This window comes from Pangasianodon hypophthalmus, chromosome 15 (assembly GCF_027358585.1).
Source record: "Pangasianodon hypophthalmus isolate fPanHyp1 chromosome 15, fPanHyp1.pri, whole genome shotgun sequence".
NCBI lineage: Eukaryota > Metazoa > Chordata > Actinopteri > Siluriformes > Pangasiidae > Pangasianodon > Pangasianodon hypophthalmus.
In genome coordinates this window covers 23,780,461-23,802,133 of record NC_069724.1, presented here as the reverse complement: position 1 = coordinate 23,802,133, position 21,673 = coordinate 23,780,461, and the positions used below count along the sequence as shown (strand labels likewise).

At 38.4% G+C, this 21,673-nt stretch overlaps 1 protein-coding gene across 9 annotated transcripts in view; it reads right to left on the bottom strand.

Moving 5' to 3' along the window:
* mapk10 (mitogen-activated protein kinase 10) overlaps positions 1 to 21,673 on the bottom strand; it is a 59,946-nt gene continuing 38,273 nt past the window's right edge. For 3 of the 9 annotated variants that reach the window (XM_026928818.3, XM_026928819.3, XM_026928813.3), the window contains exons 9-14: positions 15,768 to 15,950; positions 15,015 to 15,139; positions 14,382 to 14,405; positions 11,729 to 11,792; positions 10,885 to 10,962; positions 1 to 4,753 (exon numbers count right to left, since the gene is read on the bottom strand). In XM_026928818.3, the coding sequence (XP_026784619.1) occupies positions 4,611 to 4,753; positions 10,885 to 10,962; positions 11,729 to 11,792; positions 14,382 to 14,405; positions 15,015 to 15,139; positions 15,768 to 15,950 (617 nt within the window). In that variant the 3' untranslated portion in view covers positions 1 to 4,610. Of the gene's footprint in view, positions 4,759 to 10,855; positions 10,963 to 11,728; positions 11,793 to 14,381; positions 14,406 to 15,014; positions 15,140 to 15,767; positions 15,951 to 20,019; positions 20,092 to 21,673 lie in introns of all 9 variants that reach the window. The other 6 variants (XM_026928814.3, XM_026928816.3, XM_026928821.3 and 3 more) reach the window with 6 other exon arrangements.

Sequence of the window (21,673 nt, the reverse complement as noted above, 5' to 3'; positions counted from 1 at the left end):
TGTGATTACAACTAATTTTTATTTCTTTCATGCCTGAAAAAGCAACAGATGCTTGTTTCTTTGAAATGAATATAAAGCAGCATAGAGTCAAAATGTAATTAATATAAAAGAAAATCACATTAGATGACAATTAATGTTAACCACAACACTGTCATTAATTTCTGGAGACATTTTGAGTAAAAATTCCCATATTCTGAGGACTAAAATCCAGGCCAAACATTGTCCAGTAAACACCAACATACAAATGTCAGGTTTGTTTGGAGAAATTTGTGTCAGGGTTTTCAAACACACGACACATATTTCTCCAACTTTTACAGGATGTTACGAATGAATTGTTTTATAAAACACACCAATCTTCAGATTTGCATCATCAGCACAGAATGAATAATATTTGTGGCACCATTTTGAAGAGATTTGGAAGATTTGGGAAAAAAACCAAGATCAACCCTGTTTCTGACCCAGCTGTTAATGCTATATATATATATATATATATATATATATATATATATATATATATATATATATATATATATATATACGGGTCGTGTTTTGGAAAATAGATTGTAAAAAATACATGACAACGCACCACATTCATCTCATCCTATTCTAATGAATCAAAGTGAATACACAACAGAACAGTTTACAACTAGTTACAATTGAAATACAAACGCTACTATATGTTGTGTATTTGTGTGTGTGTGTGTGTGTGTGTGTGTGTGTGTGCACCCTGTTGTAAAAGTGTTTTATTGATAGCCTGGAGACCTCTCAGAACCCGTCACAGTGTGATCATGTTCACATTGTTGTGTTTTTCTTTCTCAGGAAAGAGCGAAAGCTAATGGCGGCACCTGTGTATCAACGTCAGTGTTTCAAATGTCAGTAATTACAACAGAAAACTGCACATCTTGTATTTACCATGCAAAAGAAAATTAAGAAAATAAATATATAATAATTTCAATGGTGATTGTGTGAATGGTGCTAAAGAAAAATACTTGGTTATTTGACTTCAGAGATTTCAGCCTTGGAGAGATTTCTTAAGTGTGACTATTAGCGCTCAGTTAGTACTGAGTAATATATATATATATGCCACTTAAATGTCATAGAAATAAAACTCATTTTGGGAATAAGACAATTACAGATGTTTGGTTGGCCTCTACATTTTTTTATCTTCAGAATTAACAATACAATTTCTACACACAGTACCAAGAAAAAGAAAAGCAAAATAATCATTTTCTTAGGTATTCCTCAGGGTTCACCCTTGGGGCCAAATAAATTTCTCCTCAAAATGCAATTTAAGCTATATTTGTGACATTTGTTACATTAAATGCCCAAAAAAAAAGCCCAAAAATCAAACTTTGCAACACTAACACATAAAATCAGTGGCCTTACTGGGTAAATAAAATGGTATGTTTCAATTAGATAGTAAGCACTTAAAGGTACAATTCCATCAATTGTGCCTAGATAGACATGCACACTTTGAAAGTGTAGAATTTCTACATGCACAGTACCACGAAGAAAATAAATCGAGGCTTTAATCATTATTGTAGGTATTCCTAAGGGTTGAATGTTAGGGCCAATAAAATTTGACTTCAGAATTACGGCGCTCCCTGGTGACATCCCTACTTAATAAAAATAATGCATCCATGACTTAGTAATGTGTGGGAACAAGATCAACTAAAAATAATAATAATTTATTATTTTAATTTAATAATAAAGCTTTATCTTCATGTTGGGCATGTTCAAATACATATGGGGTTTTACGGTAACCATTACACGCTTGGAGGGGAAAAAAGCTGCCACTTGTCTGGTTTCGTAGTGTAGACACTAGAGAGGTTTACTTGCACACTTTCTTATTAATTAGAAAAAGTTAAGAGTTTGGTGGTTACTGTAAAACACTGTATATATGTGAACATTAGAATCTCATTCCCTCATGTTACTAAATCATGGCTACGACTTAATTATCTCGTTCCCCTGCATTAGTAAGTAGTGGCCATGATTTATTTATCTCGTTCCCTCATGTTTCTAAGTCATGGCTACGACTTAATTATCTCGTTCCCTTACTTTACTATGTCATGGTTATGACTTAATTATCTCATTCCCTTGTGTCATGATTAATGATCTCATTCCCACACATTACTACGTCCTGGCCACACATTATTTTTTATTAAGTAGGGATGTCACCAGCAGGGCCTGTACAAAATGTAAGTGTACTATGTGACACAGTAAATGTTAAATGCAGTGTAATTGCAGAATGACAATACAGTTTTTAAAAAATGACCACTATTAAGAATCAGAAATGGCTCTAATTAATTTAACAATCGGTATAAGCAAACAAAAAAAATGTGCGTTTCATTCCTTTATTAAAATGATTTGGTACACAGGTCAAATCAGACAAGTACAGGTACAAAACAAAAATTATATGATCCATTTTCTTACTGTGTACGTCATGACATTTATTGAATAAGGCTTATCATTAACCTATAACTGAAAAAAAACATCAGGCGAGTGAGTAAAGGTTGAGGTTTCATTTACAATACATTATTTAGAAATGCAACAATTATATGTCAGGGTTCATTCTTTTTTTTTCATAGGACAGGGAAGGAGATGGTTTTTAAGATCTGGTGATTATGTGCATACTTAGACAAAGAGGTTAGAAGAAGGAAGAGACCCGACAAACCAGGCACCGCCAACGTACGACAACTCTGAATTACCTGCAATGTTCAAATTGTGACAAAGCCACTGCCTGTGCAACCTCGCCTGAACTTCCTCCACACTTCACTGCTCTGGAATTATTTTGATAAATAAGAGGAAACTGCATTATTTCAAAGGCACTACCCGAATTCAGGCAAACGCATGCGTTCAATAAATAAAGCCCACTTCTTTCAGATTCCTTGTTTTAGGTAGTAAGTCCATTTGGATTCCATTCAGACAACAAAATGTCAAAAATGCAACGATGGCTAGTTAGATGGACGTGCACCAGGAATGCAAAAATGAAATGATTCGAATGCAAAGCTAAGAGAATGAGGTATCATTGACACAGCGCTCACTTCGAAGTTGCTCGACTTTGGGAAAAAAAGCCCTTTCCTGAACATGCAACAGCCATAAGAGAACCGATCTGAGGTGTCAAAGGTCAGGAGTGACATGCAAAGCAGCGAGTAAGGCGAAACAGTGGATGTATTTTAATCTCAGCACATGCACGCTCATAGTGCACTCAACACGCTCTGAGGAAATATGGACTATGCAAGTGTAGAAACTAAGAAACTGTAAAAAAATAAATAAATTGAAAAGCAGGATGGAGGTCAGGGTTGCCAGGTCAATATTTCCAGCCCAAGAACATTTGAAAAAAGCCCAAAAACCTTTGGGCATTGAGAAAAGGAGACGCTTTTAGTCTGTCTTTGCGTGGAAAACAAGTTCACCGTAGTGCGCGCGCATTTCTTTGCAGTATCTGCAATTCACAGATACAATTTAATCTTTCTTTCCCTCTTTCTTTCTGTTTCCACTCTAATATTTGCAATATATCTACAACAGAAATGGTTCTGTACATTGTAGATAAGCTGTCTGCGTTTACACTTTCGCTTTGTTTGCCATCGCCTGTGTTTGTGGAAACAAGATATTTCCGGCTTCTTACAACCGCAACCTTCCCAAATCCCAAAACTAGCCCAATCCGGTGTAAAAACTGCAATCCTGGCAACCCTGATGGAGGTTTATGTGTGATAGTACTTGTTCCCTCACAATGGCTTCCTGCAGAATACAAGGACACACACGCGACCACTTCGCCAGCGTAAAACCCTTCCGTTCGCCTCGCAGCTTCCAGCAGATTTCATTTTCTTACATGGTATACAAATATACTGGGTTATGTTTATATTTAGTGTTTCATTTTTTTTCTCTGGTCATGCAAGAAGACTACAGGCAAGGGCAACTAAAGGTCAAAGCGGTGATGTGGCAAGGTGCGCAAGACAACTCCCGATACTGGCCGTCAGTCCCATTCATGCCTTGCAGCTGTACAGAATTACATATATACAAGAGATAGAGGGGTTTTTACGTTCACACCCAGAAAAAAAACATTGTCTTCGGGTCAAATTCCTCTGGTTAAAGAGGTTCAGCACAAACATAACTGTCGTATAACGGGGGAAATCATGTTTATATATATTTGAGTAGTGAGAAACACAAAAGCCCACCTTGCCACATCGATTGAAGGAGCACAGAAAGCTTGCAGTTTACTCGGGATCATCCAGGTTAACGTATTAACGTACACTTCACAGAGATGCCTCGGTAAGCATTACATTATTTTTTTCATTATCAGATGCCATATGAAGGGAGTATAAAGCAAAGCAACTAGTGAGGGATTCATAAATATACACATACATCAGCATCTTTTTTCCATTTTCTTAGTTTGCTTTGAACAATAATGCAGGCTTTATTATTTATTTTCCCGTTATTCCTAAATTTATCGTTAAACAGAATCCAATCTGTGGATTACAATGACAATATTTGAGCAACTTCTTTTTGCAGAGTAGTGGATCAGATAGGCGTTGGATAGGCGTTTTTTTCTTTTTGTGAAATCATTCAGATCACCTCCTAAAGAAGGCGGGGTTGCGCAGGCAGGCGGTTAGTCACCTGCAGCAGCCGAGCGGCCCGGCCGAGGTCTCCAGGCTGCTGTCCGTGTCGGAGGCCAGGGTCTGGTCGGTGCTCATGGACGAGATGTCGTTGACGGATGAGGATGGAGGGAGGCTTTCGCTGCTGTTCACGGCTGCACCTGTGCTACGGGGAAGGAGCGGAGAGAAGGAAATGGTTATAACAAAAAAAAATGGAGGAGAATCATGAGGTGGAGGGAGGAGAGACACATGGCTGGGTGACATGTCTCATGTCTTCATAGTGTTTCCCTTGCGTCAAGAAGCACCTTAAATCTGATTTAAACTCTGATTTACTAAATAATCAGAATATGGTATCTAAAGTCAAGTGTGTTGAAGCAAACTAGTGGAAAACTACGTATGCTAACAACGTGTTTTTTTTTGTTTTTTTTAAATACTCATTTTCTCCCTAAATCAGTCATTAGGGTAATTAGCATGTGCTTGCTCTGAAACACATGAAGCTAGCCAACTGCATCACCTGGCAGCGGAACACACTCAGAGGAAAGCGCTATCTACCCTCTTCCACATGCATGAGATTACAGATGCTCACAATTGGCTAGTTTCACTGTGATTGACAGGGGAGAGAGAGTATGCCCCTCCCACCCACAGTGCTCAGCCAAATCTTTGCTCTTTTGCTCTCCAGGTCATGGACGGCGTTGTGGGGATTCGAACTCGTGATCTCTTTTGACGATAGTGCGAAGGGCCACTTGGGAGCCCATTTTTTTAGCTGTTTTATTTACTGTATATCCTCGTGTTTTTTCCATATTGCTAGAATATTGAGCGAGACCTCACAATATTTTCATAAAGATTTTTTTCATGGCTAAAAACATATAGTAATTGTCATAGTGTAAATGTCAGTGTTGTGATGAACGAATGAAACAAGTGACAACAAATGACATGTGAGAGGAGAGACAACGAAGACTACAACAGAGACTGCAACGATGAAGGACAAGATCATGGAACTCTGAGAATCATGGCTGCTCAGTAAACTCTCAAAAAAAGAGACCTGGAGAAATGCGGGACATTTTCATATTGTTTTATCTGCTGTGTATTTTCCACCAGTGCTAACCACCAACACTCAGCTTGTGTGGTTTCAACAACAGAGGCTGATCCCAATGGGAATTATGGCTCATTCCAGTGAATCAGTGAATCAGATTATTTGACTCAGCTCACCAGTAAGAGTCGACTCTTGACTCCCACCGTGCTATTTTGTTCCAGACAAGACAAATTTTGAAACATTTTGAAAGAAACCATTTCTTAGAATAATCAATGACATAGAGGACACAAGTCACAAGTTTCTGCCTCAGAGGACATTCTCTTGTTAGAACAGATGAAGAAACAAAAGTTTTATTTGATTTAATTAATAATAACAGCATCCTAAATAAGTTTACTGGAAATGAATGGAATGAATTTACACTAATACAACAAACGGCTCATACACTGCAATGAGCTTTCCAAACATTTTGATTAAATTACACTGCAGGAGTAATGCCATTGCTATCTATATTAAACAATTTAAAAAATATAATAAAAAAGAAAAAGAAAAAGAAAAAACGGCTCATATTAGGCTCTCAACGTTAACCTTAAGGAGCTAATTCGAAGAGTCGACTCATTCTCAAATCACTAGATCCTGCATCAGCCTAAAATGGGAATATCTGCTGATGAGACACGGAGACACTAGATGGAGCTGATACACTGCGAGATAAATATCAAACCGCACGCTCTCTGCCAGTGTGCTCTCAGAACAGCAAAAAAGCTGCAGGACATGAAAATAAACAGGACTGGAAAGGGGTCAGTAAATCAGTGACGGCAAAATAAGCACAATGTCCACACTGCAAAATGTTAAGAGAATCACTGCTCTGTTCTGGCTAAATTCGGTAAAAATCATTTTGTTAAATAGGTAAAGTATGCTAAATGGTCACATGAATTAAGTTACAGCTTCTACTGCATCTTTTTTGTCCTCTTGATCATTAATTCATTAATGATAATGAATTCATTAACGATAATGAACCTCTAATGGTGTCACTTTATATTGTTACATTAAACCACAGTGCTACTGAAATCTCTATTCTGATAGAGGGTTAGGGTTAGACATTTAAAGTCTTGATTAATTTTCTATAACAGCAGCTCTGACAGTAGTGCAGCTGCAAATCACAGGTTTATATTAATGTGCACTTTCTAATACGTTATCGTTTCTATGGTAACAGCTCATTCACAGGGACTTGTACAGTGCACGCTAACTAAGAATAAACATATATTTTTTAAAGTGTTAATGCTCGACAAAGAAAACTATGGTATGTTTTCTGTAAGAAGATGTTTATTTAAGATTTATGGAAGGAGTCCCCAGTATCAGCGATTTGTAACAGTCCGAGGTAAACTGTAATATCTTCAGTTTACGCTTTGTGGTTTCTCTGTAACACGACAAGCTGCATTTTTTGTCTTATTAACTTCAGGACGGAGAAAAACGAGAGACTGGTGAGGAAACGACTGTTTATAGCTGCTATAACGTAAGTGAGAACAGGAACAAACTTGTTTCACAGACATTCCACAATTTTTTGTAACTATAAATGGATAAAAATATGGCGTGTCACTCTTTAATAATAAACGATTGTTAGTGGTATAATTGCTGTGGTATAAGAGGAAATAAACATTTCGGGACGTGCTGTTATAGGAAAATAAAGATTAGCTAAGTTTGCCTACATTGAAGACTTTTGTGTTTTTTTCAGGAAAATCTATAATTTCCTAATGAGTGACGTAACACTAAAATGTTAAAAATAAAAAATGAAAATAAATAAATAAATCAGTAAATAGGGGACGTCCTGGTTTGTAACCACTGAACTAAAGCTAAAGGTAAAACTACTTCACTGAAATTCACATCACTATGATCTATTTATACTTTAGTGTTTCTTCTCAACCAGTTTGATTTAAATCCGAACCAGCGCTTTAACGCGAGCTCGAGCAGGAACGAGATCAGATCAAAGTGCATCCAATCAGCGAAACCCAATTCCCCACATTTTATCCTGCAACCTCCGTTCCTCTTCCTCTAACCTGCCAGAATAAATGATGCCGTACACATGATGCCATATAGAGGATGTTTACGGTGGCCTGAGCAGGTCATAAATCTGCCGTTTATGATTTCAGCGCCACGAGGGACACGAGATGCAGCAGCCCCCAATAAAATCAAAAAGAGAAGCAGAATTTATGAGAGGCGTCGGTTTCAGTTGTGTGGTTTGGGAGCGTTAAACAAACGCTGGTGTTTAGTCGGGTCAACACTCGGGGCAGAACTCACGCCAGAGGGGATACAGAAGATCAAGAACACCACGCTGCCTCAAAGCCTCAGGCTGCAGTGTTTGTGGAACTGACACAACAACAAAAAACTCTACAAGCTCATAACAAGTCATAACTTGCTATATTAAGATATTATCTTATTATTTTAGTTTAATATCTCATTATTGTATGTTTGTGATTTGAAATAATGAGATCCTGACATGTTACTAAGTCAAAATAATGAGATATTAAATCAAAATAATGAGATAATGTTTTGAAATAAAAGGTTAGTACATCGGAATAATGTGATAATGTCTTGAAATAAGAGGTTAGTACATCAGAATAATGAGATAATGTCTTGAAATAAGAGTTTAGTACATCGGAATAATGTGATAATGTCTTGAAATGGCGAGTAAGTAAATCAGAATAACGTGTTATTATATATAGAGAGATGTAACGGTTAAAATAATGGGATACTAATTTGAAATAACAAGATAATATTTTGAAATAACGTGTCAGAATGTCAAAATAACAAGTTACGAAATCAGAACAACAAGATAATGTCATGAAATAATGAGTTACTAAGTCAAAATAATGAGCTATTATGTAAAAATAATGAGATAATGAGATAATATCTTGAGATAACTAGTTAGTAAGACACAATGAGTTAGATAGATAGATAGATAGATAGATAGATGTACTTTATTGATACTTTACTGAATTTGGGAAAAATCTAAATAATGGGAGTGAGAGAGTATTTTTTTCTGTGCGTGAAATGACACGGTCAATCAAGCAGTGAGCTCAATTTCAGCCTAAACGTTGCGGTGAAATACAGCCACGCTGGAGCTGTCGAGCTGCAATGCGTCTGCTCGGCTCAGCACAAGCACCATCCATCTGCTTAATTAAAGGCGGGGGGAGTGAGAGTGAGACAGAGAGTGAGACAGAGAGTGAGACTGATACTGAGAGCGATGCACAGATGTGAGGATTTAAAAGAAATGGCGCTGCATGGAGAGATTTTACATGCTCGTGTAGCCTCTGTATCATGACAGAGAGAAATCCTGAGAGCACAAGAGAACGAGGACAGACGTGTAGTTTATCCGAGCTGCACAATGAGACACAGAGTCTCCTGCAGCGCTGCAGCCATTTGGACAGCAGCCAAGAAATAATGCATTCGTGTTCAATAAAACACCGCCCTCCTCGGGCCATGTGAGAAAACGCAGGCTGGTAATGACCAAAAAAATACAGACCTTTTTTTACAGACCAAAAGTGTTCGCAAAATTAATGCAGTAATGTACTAAAGTCTAAATAAAAGTGTGTAAAAATGACTGGGGGTCATAAATAAACATGCAAGCAATAAACTTCAGTTTTAATTAATCATGCTAACAAATTAAATAACAAAATCGATAATTAAAATTGTTGTGTTTTACATAATGAATTTTAAATAATGAATCAAATAGTGAAAGATAATGAAGATCTGCACATGTTTGAGTACAAATAACATATGAATGAATTAATTATTATATAATTCATTTCAGTGGTTAATTGTCAAAATTCATAACTGACCTGAGATTTTATATGAAAACTTAATGTAATGCAAAATTAATGTAGTAATTTAGTAAAGTCTTTTCTAGTAATTTAGTAAAAGGTGTTTATATGGATTATCATAATTATCATGTCTTAATTATAATTATTTGTATGTGTGTGTGTGTGTGTGTGTGTGTGTGTGTGTATGTGTGTGTGTGTGTGTGTGTGTGTGGACATGTATTCACACAAACACACATAAAAATTCACAAGGATATTAATAAAAATATATAAGCAAATTTATACAATTCCCCATTTATCTGAAATATTTGGTGCCTGAAATTTGTTTGTTTGTTTGTTTGTTTGTTTTACTCTAAACGTATGTCTGGTGGCGGCCATCTTGAAATCTTGAACAACTGCCATTACTTATTTCTCCACCCTTCCTGGCCCCGCCTCCTAAAGTTTGAAAGTGGAACGGTAGCAGAAAGCTGAATGTTAAATGAATAATGATACAGTTCCACTTTGAGCTTAAATTTGTATATATACGAATATATGGTAACTTACAAAAATATTCGTATATTCCCACTTTGTAGTTGAAAAAAAACACAACAGGGTGTGCGGTTATAGGAAAATAATCAGCATGATTCTTAGCAACAAAGTTATTGTTACCACCATGAAGTTGATTATTTTCCAGGTACACTACGTCCTGAAGCGTTTTATTCCTCTTACACCACACAATTTGCCGATAATTACAGTTATTTTATTTATTAAAGAATGTACTTTTTTATCCGTTTATGGCTACACAACATATTCAGTGTTGCGGAACATACACAAAACATAACAACATGATAAATAACAACTCATTTTATTCTGTTTATTATTAGAATTATATTACGAGGAGCATTAAGCTCTTATGAGCACATTAATATAAACCTGCACCACTGATGTGCGGCTGCACTACGAGCCGCTGTTATAGAAAATGAATCAACACCTTCTTGACCAATCAGAATGGAGAATTCAACAGCACCGTGGTGAAGACACTTAAAGTGGGACTGCAGGATCTCACTGCTGTTAAAGATGCATTCAATGAGCCTTTAAATCATTATAAACAGCATTTGGGTCTTTTATTTCATACAAAACAATAATGGATTTGTGTGCTGTTGGTATGTTCAGATATTAATTCACGAACATCTGACATGCTTCAGATATACGAAACAACACGGCCTGGTTTCCTACATGCAGAAAAAAAACCCTAAAATAGTTCATTTCATTTAGCTGAATTTAGTTTAATGGATAATTCGAATCATCTGGTTTAATCTGAGTGCATGAAACCGGCCGTAGTTTGATTCGTGTCACAGGAAGACGGATGGAGGGATGGATGGGATGGACAGGATGGAGGGATGATAAAGAGGAGGAGGAGCGTGAGAAGCAGCACTTACAGAGAGCTTAGGCTATGCAGTGAGAGTACCTGAAGGAGAAGGCTGTCCCTTCACCACGCCGTTCTTCGTTCGCTCCTCAAAGTTCATCACTTCTTTATAGATCAGCTCTGAGAGAGAGAAAGAGAGAGAGAGAGGAGAGGAGAAAAATCAATTTAACCACCATGTCTTTTTGCAAATAATATTGCGTAACGTTTTTCTCAATGAGAAGCGCACACACACATACACACACACACACACAGCTGGTAAAAAGACATCAGTCTGAGGTTTATCTAAAAGTGTGATTATATTATATATTTTTAGCCCTTGTGCAATGCTACTATAACTCTCATCACCCTTCATCCTCTCCTCAAACTGCCACTTCATTTCATTCTTCAGTAGCTTCCAGTAATTTAAAGAATTCCTGTAAAAATGGCTTTACGGGTTTGCAAATCTGGAATAAAATAGTGATGTTAGCAGTGTTACATTCCCATCCTTCTCTTATTTATTCAACCTGAGAATGACAAGGGAGTCTAGTGCTCTAGTTTATTATTTTATAAAATAATACATAAAAAAAATTCTGAACCTGTCCTCATCTCCTCAAAGCTAATGTCAGTTGAGACAAAAGAGCTAATAATCATCTTCCCATGTCCGGCCCATGCACTAATACATATTTATTGTGTATTACTCTGTGTATTATTATTATTATTATTGTGTATTATTTCACAGAGACTCGGTGGGATTGATGTGCAGGTCTCGTCTATAATGCTTTCTAGTGTGATTAAAATCGTCAGAGATTTAATCCCTGACATTCCGATGTGAAATTCCGGTGTGATTAACCTGATCTCTGAGGGCTTACAGGAGTGGAGCCGAATCTCGAGCGGATTATGGGTTTACCTTTCCACTCTTCGATGGAGTGTTCTCTCTCATCCAGCTGCTTGTCGTAGATCTGAGGAGGAGGCTGAAGGGAGAGAAACCGAAATGGATAAGATGCCAAGGTCATTTTATTTTAGCAAACTGAACTTCAGACCTCAATTGTATTCTTGCAATTGAAATACAATGGGAATATTTTTTTCTGTATAGTAAACAATGCTGTAATTTATATTTTTAGATGAATTTTGCACAGTATGATTTATCACACAACAGCACATATTCAGAAAATATCAAATACATTTTAGACATTTTAAATTTAGACATAAGTTTAGACATGAAAGAATCACTTGGTTAAAAAGGGGCGGAGCTTAAATTCAACTTAAGCCAATCGCAAACTTGATTATGTGACATCATCACTTCTATGCTTCTACTTCAGTGCACTGCTTAGCATAACATAATGAATTTAATGACACAGTAAACTTGCTAATCAGTGTTAGCTAGCCATCTCAAGAACTTCAAAATTTACACAATATATTATAATATTAGCTAACTTTAAATTAGCTAATATTATCTAAATTAGCCCCGGCTAGCAAACTTAGCTAGCTACTGCTAGAGAGGTAATAATAACTTTTGATAATTTATATAGGCAGCTGATTAATGTTACTACAGTGCTGTGTTAGATAACTTTGAGAGCTAACTTTGCTAGGTTGTGGACTTAAACCAGTATTTGATGCTAAGCAGTTGCCTACGTAAAGCCTAAAATGTAAGTAGAAAACATAGTGGTGATGTCACATGATCGTGTATCACAACTATCAGATTATTCATTTGTGATCTTCAAGTGACCTTGAGAGCCAAAGCAGAGTGTGATTTAACACACCCTGCTGTAACACTCACTGATTCAGTTCATAAGTTACAATAGATGTAACTTACATTGAGATTTTTTTAATAAGTTGTTTTTTGTCATTTTTTTTATATCACTTTATCCCTTTTCATGGTCTTTGTTTTTCAGAGTCTGTAATAAAGAGGTTATATAAAAAGAGGGGAGAAAAATTCAGTATTTGACCACAAACCCCTAACAGTAAAATTAAAAAAAAAGAAAAGAAAAGAAGAAACATTTCGGAGAAACCACTCCTGAATAATATGTTCATTTTTTAACCAACTAAGAGCCCACAGCCCCGCCCACTTGTTTTCTATTGGCTCACAAAGCTGAGGCTTGTGAATTCACAGGTCAAAGTTCACCTAGATAAAGTCGGCACAAAGCAAAGGTAACAGCTACCAGAAGCAGGTGTGTCTTTCATGACCCATGTGCTTATCTGATGCTGTAGATTGTGTTAACTGCAGTGTTTAGGATTTGGGGTTTTGGGCTGACATTTGTTTGTAGTGGGTGGTGTTTGATGGTGAATGTTAGTGTTTGTTGGTGAAGGGTGGTGTTTGATAGAGAAGGTTTGTTGGAGATGTGTTCATGAATTGCAGTGTTGACCTGACATCTGTTTCTAGTTATTGTTGAATTTTGATATTTGATAGCGAATGTTGGCGTTTGGTGGTGAATAGTGATTGTTTGATGCTGAATTGTGGTGTTTGGTGGTGAATAGTGATTGTTTGATGCTGAATTGTGGCGTTTGGTGGTGAATAGTGATTGTTTGATGGTTCAGGTTTGTTGGAAAGAAATGGTGTTTTTTTTAATGTTGTTTTCAATGGACAGCACATACTGGGGAATCTTAGAGAATGTTGGTGGCAAGAAAATACCATAGTTTGATGATGAAGGGTGGTGTTTGATAGAGAAGGTTTGTTGGAGAATACTGGTGTCAATGGAGAATGCTGGTGTTTTTAGAGAATGTTGGTGTTTGTTGAGGTATTGACAGAGTTTGATGATGAATGTTGGTGTTTGTTGTGGAAATGTGGGAGTTTGATGGTAAATGCTGGTGTTCTGTTGAGGAAATGTCAGAGTTTGATGAAGAATGATGGTGTTTGATGGTGTTTGTCAGAAAATGTCAGAGTGTGATGATGAACGTTGGTGTTTGGTGAATGTTGTTGTTAGATGATGAATTATGGTGACTATTGGCATTGGATGGAGAAGGTTTGTTGGAGAGAACTGGTGTTTGTTGGAGAATATTGGTTTCAATTTGGTAGTGAATGTTCAGATCAGATTTTGAGGATGAATGTTGGCGTTTTGAAATGTTAGTAAGCGTAGGAGAATCAGAGTAGGAGTCTTAAATCAATGGCATGAACAGTAAAAGGTGCTTTATGAGAAATATGCTTCAATGAGAGATAAAAAGTGAAGAAAAAAACAACTGCAAATCACCTTGAATTATTTCAGTCAGTCTAGTAAGAGTGACCTCAGTTAAACTATGCGTGACATGAACCAACTGACAATCAACTGTTTTTTTTTTTTAATTTTTTTTATGGCTGATACATATTGTACATCCATGTTCGCCATGGCAACCAGCCCTTCAAGGACGATGTGAAGAGTATGTAAAGTGGGAGGTACTTAAATTCCCAAAGGGGCAGGGCAGGATTATGGCTTAACACATTTGCTGTTTTACTTAATTCTCTTTGCCTTAAAACTCCACTCCATTTGTTTCACATGTAGCGTACTTTAAATATCTGTACAAATCTGTTGGAGATGAGAGAGGTTTGTGGGTGCAAAGCGTATTTTTGGACCAAAAATTTTATTTACCATGGATATCTGAAGATCTTTGGCCTTCATCAGTGAAAGTGTGACAGTGGAGAAGGGGAGAGAAGAGTCAAACAGATGAGTTAAATTTTGTTATATTTCTATGGACTGTATGTTCATTAAAGTGATGGTACATTACAATAAATAAGCCGGAGTTCACACGACAAGGTGACCATTCGTTTCCTAGGGCAGTGCAACAGCGACAAGTTACGACACAATGAAATGACAACTCTCTGGCTCTGGCAAATTCAGAGCTGCTCTCCATCTCCACTTTCCCAGCTTGGTTTCAGTAAAGCTCACTTTCACTGTGGCTTACATTAGATTATATACCAAAAAAATTATGAAAGCAACTTCAGCTACCTTTCCATTTGCAATTAAAGTGAAACCTAACCTGGGAGTCTTGATCTTGATTGCAGATAAAGTAACACTTATGCTTATGGATAAGTTTTCCTTCTTAAAATATAGCTAGATAGTTGTTTTTTTTTTTTTTTTTGTGCTGCTGGCATGTGTATCAGTAGGCGAGTTTATATAAAATCATCCCACTCTGTTCTGTCTTGAGGCCATCGGGTCAAATAACCGAGCTACGCATGACTCCAGGTTTACTGATCGATAATACTGAGTGGATCTGATACTCACCGCCTCCACCTCAGACGGATCGTACCACACGTTGATGTAGGGGTGCTGCAGGGCCTCGTCCACTGATATCCGCTTAGCAGGATCGATGATCAGCATTTTAGAAAGCAGATCTCTGGCCTGACTTGCTGCAGAGACACAGAGAGAGATGTTAGAGTACACACACATCTATCTCGCTGTGCTGTCTATTTAGGGAAGTGTCTACGATTATCATTTAAGACAAATCTATTGATTTTTTTTTTTCTTCTAAGTAACCTCATTATTTTTTTTATAGGTACTTAAAAATATTTATTTTCAGAATTTCAACTAATTAACTAACCCTCTCTTAAGTAGGCTTAATGAAAAATCAGGCCATAGCATGAGAATACTATCAAGTGCTTATATCAACACCCAAGATTTTCAGCGTTAAGTAGTGTAGCTTCCCATAAAAAGTGGGCATATTACAATTAGGCTAATGTGAAAAATTTGAATATATGTCTCTGTGCCTGATAGATGTCTCATATATTCCCAAAATGCAGTATAAATATAATCACAAGAGATTCTCAAAGATGCACCAACAGGAAAAACACAGACAGAACTATTTAATGAGTAGATGTTTATCTACTTTATTTTATTGTGTTAGAAAAGTAATTAGTGTTAGGGGTCCTTCATCTTACAAGTGCTCACAGAAATGAGTGTTTTACACCCACAGACAGTAAAGAAAAGCATACTGAACAGAGAAAAATAACTGCTGGCCTTGCGGTCACACAGATATACCTTTGAGTTTGTTGTGCTCAGAGTCTGCAGGGAACAGGCAGTCGGGAAACAGCTTAGGGAAAGTGAGACCAGCGTATTTAGGTCGGTTCTCCACGTAGTTCCTCACTGTAGGCTGGAGCTTCTTCATGAACTCAGGCGATGGCGTGCCAAGCTGCTCAATCACCTTATTCCACTGATCGATGTCTGAGCATGACCACAGTTAGGGAAAAAAAGACGAAAAAAAAAAAAGCCCCAAACATCAACCCCTAAGAAGCAGGACTAATCATGTAGACTCATAGCCTTCACAGATGTGAATTTCTTTTCTTCAGTATTATATACAATAATGAGATGATGCATCATAAAAATGAACTGTTCAGTATAAATGGACAAACCCGAAAGATAGAAGCTTTTCGTTCATCCAATCATTTTCCTTTTTCTTGGAGAGTGTTGCAGTGCCAACAGGTCAAACCAGATTGGGGTAATCCCCAGACGTTCCCAAGCCAGTTGTGTGATATAATCTCTCCAGCGGGCCCTGGGTCTGCCCAGGGGTTTCCATCCAGTGGGACATGCCTGATACAGCTCTCCTCGGAGCTGATCTGGGGGCATACTAAACTGGCTCCTCTCAATTCAGAGGAGCAACAGCTCTACTTTGAGGTTCTCCTGAATCGTCAAACTCCTCACCCTATTTCAGAGCCCAGCAACCCTGCAGAGTAACCTTATTTCTGCCGCCTGTACTTATGACCTTATACTTTTTGTGACCACCCATAGCTCATTACCCAAAGGTGATGATAGGGTAGTAGACTGACTAGCAAATAGAGAGCTTCATACAAAATCTCGTCTTCTGCTTCACCACCACAGACTGATACCACAACTATAGCACTGGTGCTGCTGACCTGGCAGATCCCAACGTATTTAAACTCCTCCACCAGGGGCAGGGTGATGATTTTCATCCCAGCCCCTTCACACTCAGCAGTCAAACATTAGAGTAAGTGTCTGAGGTCCACCCCAGGTGGTGTCAAAAGTACATCATCTGCAAATATCAGGGATGTTATCTCTATCCCCCCATAATGGGCAATTTTCCAACCTTGGCAGTGTTTTGATATCCTTGAAAACCATGAAAACCACAAGCAGGTGTGGAGACCCCCTTGTTGGAGTTTGGCACCCAACTTAAAACCTGTGAATTAATGCCAAAAAGTAGTGACCCAAACAAATGAGTTGCATGATCATAGGGCTTCTCCAAATCCACAAAATACATGTAGACTGGGTTAGCATATTCACAAGGCTTTATAAAGCTATGCACAAGTAACCAGCTCATCCAATGTTCCATGCCCTGGGTGCCCTGGGTGCTAGAACTCATTGTTCCTCCTGAATCCTAGGTTAAATTATCTAAAGCCTAGATTAAAAATAGTCTTTTCTTGGGAGGCCGAGAAGTGTCATTTCAGTATAATTGGAACAAACTCATTATTTTTTTTAAAAGTCCAAAGGCACTGCTCCAGCTCTCCATGCAACACTGAAGAGGTATGTCAAGTACACAACGCCAGCCTTGTCCAGCATCCAGCCATTCCACTATGAAGGTTTCTAACTGCCATAGTAACCTCACCCACAGAGATGGACTCCAAAACACCAGAGATTTCTGGCACTGCCTCTTGAAGGGACAGCATGTCCCCTGGCTTACAGAGTTCCTCAAGGTGCTCCCACCATCACTTTAACAATATCTCAGTAAAGGTCAAAACTCCCTCGCACTTGCTCAGCAGAGCTTGTGCATGGATTGATCTCCCCTTCCTGAGGTACTGAACATCTTTGGGGCCATCTCACGGGAACCATCAAACTCGTACCTTTTGCTTCTGCAACTGATTTTGCTGCAGCCCTTCTGGCTCCCATATACCTCTCACATGAATCAGGGGAATACTCCATGAGTATTATTCAATTTGTCAGCTTCCCTTCATTTACAATTACCACCATGGCAGACACCAGCAGTCTTCTAGCCAGAGCTTCTTGCAGCTGCTTTTAAATTGCAAGGGTCTAGATTAGACTGACTGTGCAACATATGCCTGCCCCTCGGACTGGCATTGCATCTGAGCCCTTTCTCTCATCTTGCAGGTGGCGAGCCCACAAAATGGCTACATCTGGCCATTTTGGGTTGAGCATGACTGAGTTATGTGGGTGGCCCAGACACCAGGCCCCTTGTCTGGCTAGTAACCCTAATCAGGGCAGGGTACACTTAGTTTTTTTGTACCTTTAATGGAGGTCATTAGGATAGCTCTTTACCTGACCTCTCCCCTTAGATCTATATCCAGGTGACATAGCCCTGAGGTTCACCTAAGTCCACAAGTCCCTTGATCCAAAAAAGGGCTTTGAGATGAATAACTAAAAAATAAGCTATGGTGTTAAGGGTTATGTTTAAGTGACCGTCTTTGGGATTTGACCTCAAAACCTTCTAGCATTGCCCAACAACATATTGCATACCACTCCTGGCTTTTTCTGTTACCCTGCTCAAGTATTTCCTTTATATCCTTTATCTGCTCACAATGTCTTCATACAGCCTCAAAAAGCGAATAAAAACCTTCACTCTGACTGAATTCCAGACACCCCGTGAACATTTTTCCATGACCTTGTGGTCACCAGGTCTTGGTTTCTTGGGCACAAGTTCAGAATTTGCATATAAACAGGTGGATGAATGGACCAGTACTGATGCTGTAGCTGTGGTAGATGCCATGAAGGCATAAACTGGGCCAAATGAAGCATTCTGTAAGATTTATCCTGGGCTTCATCTGCATTGCTAATTTCTTTGGCTCTTTAAGAGAGACCTTTTGTTGAGTTTCTGCTCTGACAGTTATTCAGAATCCTTCAGGACCTTCAATTTGGAGCAGAGAGAGAGAATGAGAGAGTGCGAAGGAGGGGGCAGAAACCGAGTGAGAGAAGGAGAAGTAAAAAAAAGAGAGAGACAGGGAGAGAGAGAGAGAGAGAGAGATTAAAGGAGAAATCCTCCACCTGACATTGCTGCTGTTAAATGGCGGATTTTTGGCGAGGTGTGACAAACATGTCTGCTTAACAGAAACAGAAAGAGAGGTGTGTGTGTGTGTGTGTGTGTGTGTGTACACGCATGTGGATGCCTAGCAACAGAAGGCCAGAATATACGTTGCTAAGAAGAAGAGCGTGGCTGCAGGGAGCTCGGTTCCCCTTGGGGTGTCACATGACTGTGTTTTTTATCTTGGTTTCCCATGATCCCACAGATGACACGGGCATCCGAGAACACATTACCTCATCCTGCCGGAACGCGCTCTCTCTCTCTCCCTCTCTCTCTCTCTCTCTCTCTCTCCATCGCAGTCTGGTAAAGACACCACACAAATTGCATGCAAGCAGAAAGACGACATCACTTCTTTCACATGATGGCTTTCTGACTGAAATTATAAGCTGTTAATCGAGTTTTGCTGCCAAAGTGACATAACATAAACTCATATCCTCTGCGATTAAATTCTCACAGAATTGAGTCCTCAGTATGTTTTATTTCACATGATCATCCATGTATTTCTATCTTTATTTATGTAGGGCTTTGAGACACCAAGCCGTCTCTTGGCTACTGCCTGCCATGAAAATGGTAGCTACGCTAGTTTGATTGCATCTTTGGTTACATCTTAGACCACAATCTATCCTAAATAGCCCAAAACAATTTTTGCTTATAACATATAACAGTTAAATTATTGATTCTGATCATAAGATGTTGATTAAAGTTACTATTAAATAATCTACTATTAAATGATAAGGGTTTGTTATTAGAGCTGCTAGCACTAACAGTTCAATTGTTAGCTATGTTGATAGTGAGCTGCTATTATTTCTTAATAATTAAAAATTTGGTAACTGTCTGCTAAAACGTATTATTAAATTATCTAGCTAGTGTTGCAATGAGGTTCTGTCATATATGTTAGTTTGTTAGGAAGCAAAAGTAGCTAGCATTAATAGCTGAATAGCTAGCATCAATAGATTGATAGTTTGCTCCTATCTCTCTGTAACCTAAGGTATTACAATGATGTGCAGTCGTAGAAGATAATTAGGTAAACATGCACAGCTAGCTATGGTTTATAGAACTAAAAAAATAGGGTAAGGGTTTGTTATTGGAGTAGCTAAGTAGCAATAGCTAAATCATGAAAGATTTGGCAACTGTTTGCAAAATCTAGGAAGCTTTAGCCAGGGGTCTGTCACTAAGGTAGCTAAACATTACCTACAAGCTAAAGAGCTAGTTACTGATACCGGCGTGAGAGTGTCTGAAGGATACGATCAGTGCCGGGGAACAGCACGCTGCCTCTTATCAACTCTCCAAAGATACAGCCTACAGACCACATGTCCACTACAGCACACACACATACACACACACACACACAGATACGTGATTGACTAGCGTGCACGTCAGACAGCCTCACAAATGACGGCCTGATGGGAAAAGGTTCCTTCTGACTGAAAGTGACTCACTACCACACACTACTGCTAATCACACACTTCCACTACCCACTGGGATAAACAGCGCTGAAGCCGCGTTCACACCAGGAAGTGAAAAGTCAATCATGTCTCATACGTTTTTGGGCATTACAGTCATCGGATGTGGGAGTGTCCCATTTCTTTTTTCACTGTCTGTCTACAGTGAGGTCCATTTTGAGGTAGACAAACAAGGGAACTAACTATCATCAGACAAAATACTACCAAATGTACACATACACACACACACACAGAGATGACACTTGGAACATGCGGATGCTGTGAATCATAAATATTCCTTCAGAAAAGTAATGGGATTATGAGAGACTTTCAGGAGTGTGTGTGTGTGCATGAGACACCACACACACACACACACACACACACACACACACAATTAATCCTGGTTTACTTCGTATTGCCTCTGCAATTACCTAATCACGCAGGACCGTAATTAACACATTCCACCCAGCAGCAGGCTGCGCTACACAAGCAAACTGCTGTGAAAATAAAAAAATAAACAGCAGAAATGGTCAGCGAGCAAGCGGTCTGGATTTAATCCACTACCAAGATGATTGTTTTTAGTCGTTAAAGGTGCAGCAAGTAAATTACAACCTTGGACAATTTTTGAAACTCCCGAGGAGAAACTCCTGTTCTTCGAACGGCCGGTTGTAAACAGGAGAAGAAAAAGCACGATGTGGCCACCAACATGCAACCAATCACAAGAAAGTGGTGTCAATCATATTGTCAGTGAAATGTGGGCAGTGTGTATCATGGCGTGGTTGTGGGTGGAAAACAGACGTGACGTGGGGTCTGCACAAAACACAAATAAAATAATGCTGACTGTACCTTTAATAGACATGTGGAAAATACATTTTATAATTCAGGAATATAAAATGAAAATTGATTGTTTGAGAAATTCAGATATGAACTGAATCTCAATGTGAATGTTTAGTTCACGTGCTGCTTGCTTCCTTTTTTTTCCATCATGTTCATCATGTACACTCCTAACACACACTGTCACATTGTAGTACTGTCGTCGTCCTTTAATGAATATCATTTGATTATTGACTCAGTCTGTGTGTTGTTTTATCATTTCTACACCTTTCCGTCAGTTTTGGATTTTTATTACCAGAGAATGATGGAAGCGTGTTAGAGAAATATGATTTGACAAATCTGTTTGTCTTTGGTAGCTGACGAAAGATGAGAACAACAGGCAAAAGCAGTACTGCAGAGAAAGACAGCATTAGACCGATTATACGCTAAATCTACAGCTTCAAATGAACTCTCAGTGGACTAAAGTGGGTCTGGAGTTCATTTAACACTAAGTGAATCAATTTGATCACTTAGCTACGTATGTAAGTGGTGAGGCAGTGTTAGAGGCACTATACGTATGTATAAAAATGCTACTTCACTTTAATAAGAAAGCAGAAAAAAAAATTCACTCTGTCGAAGCAACA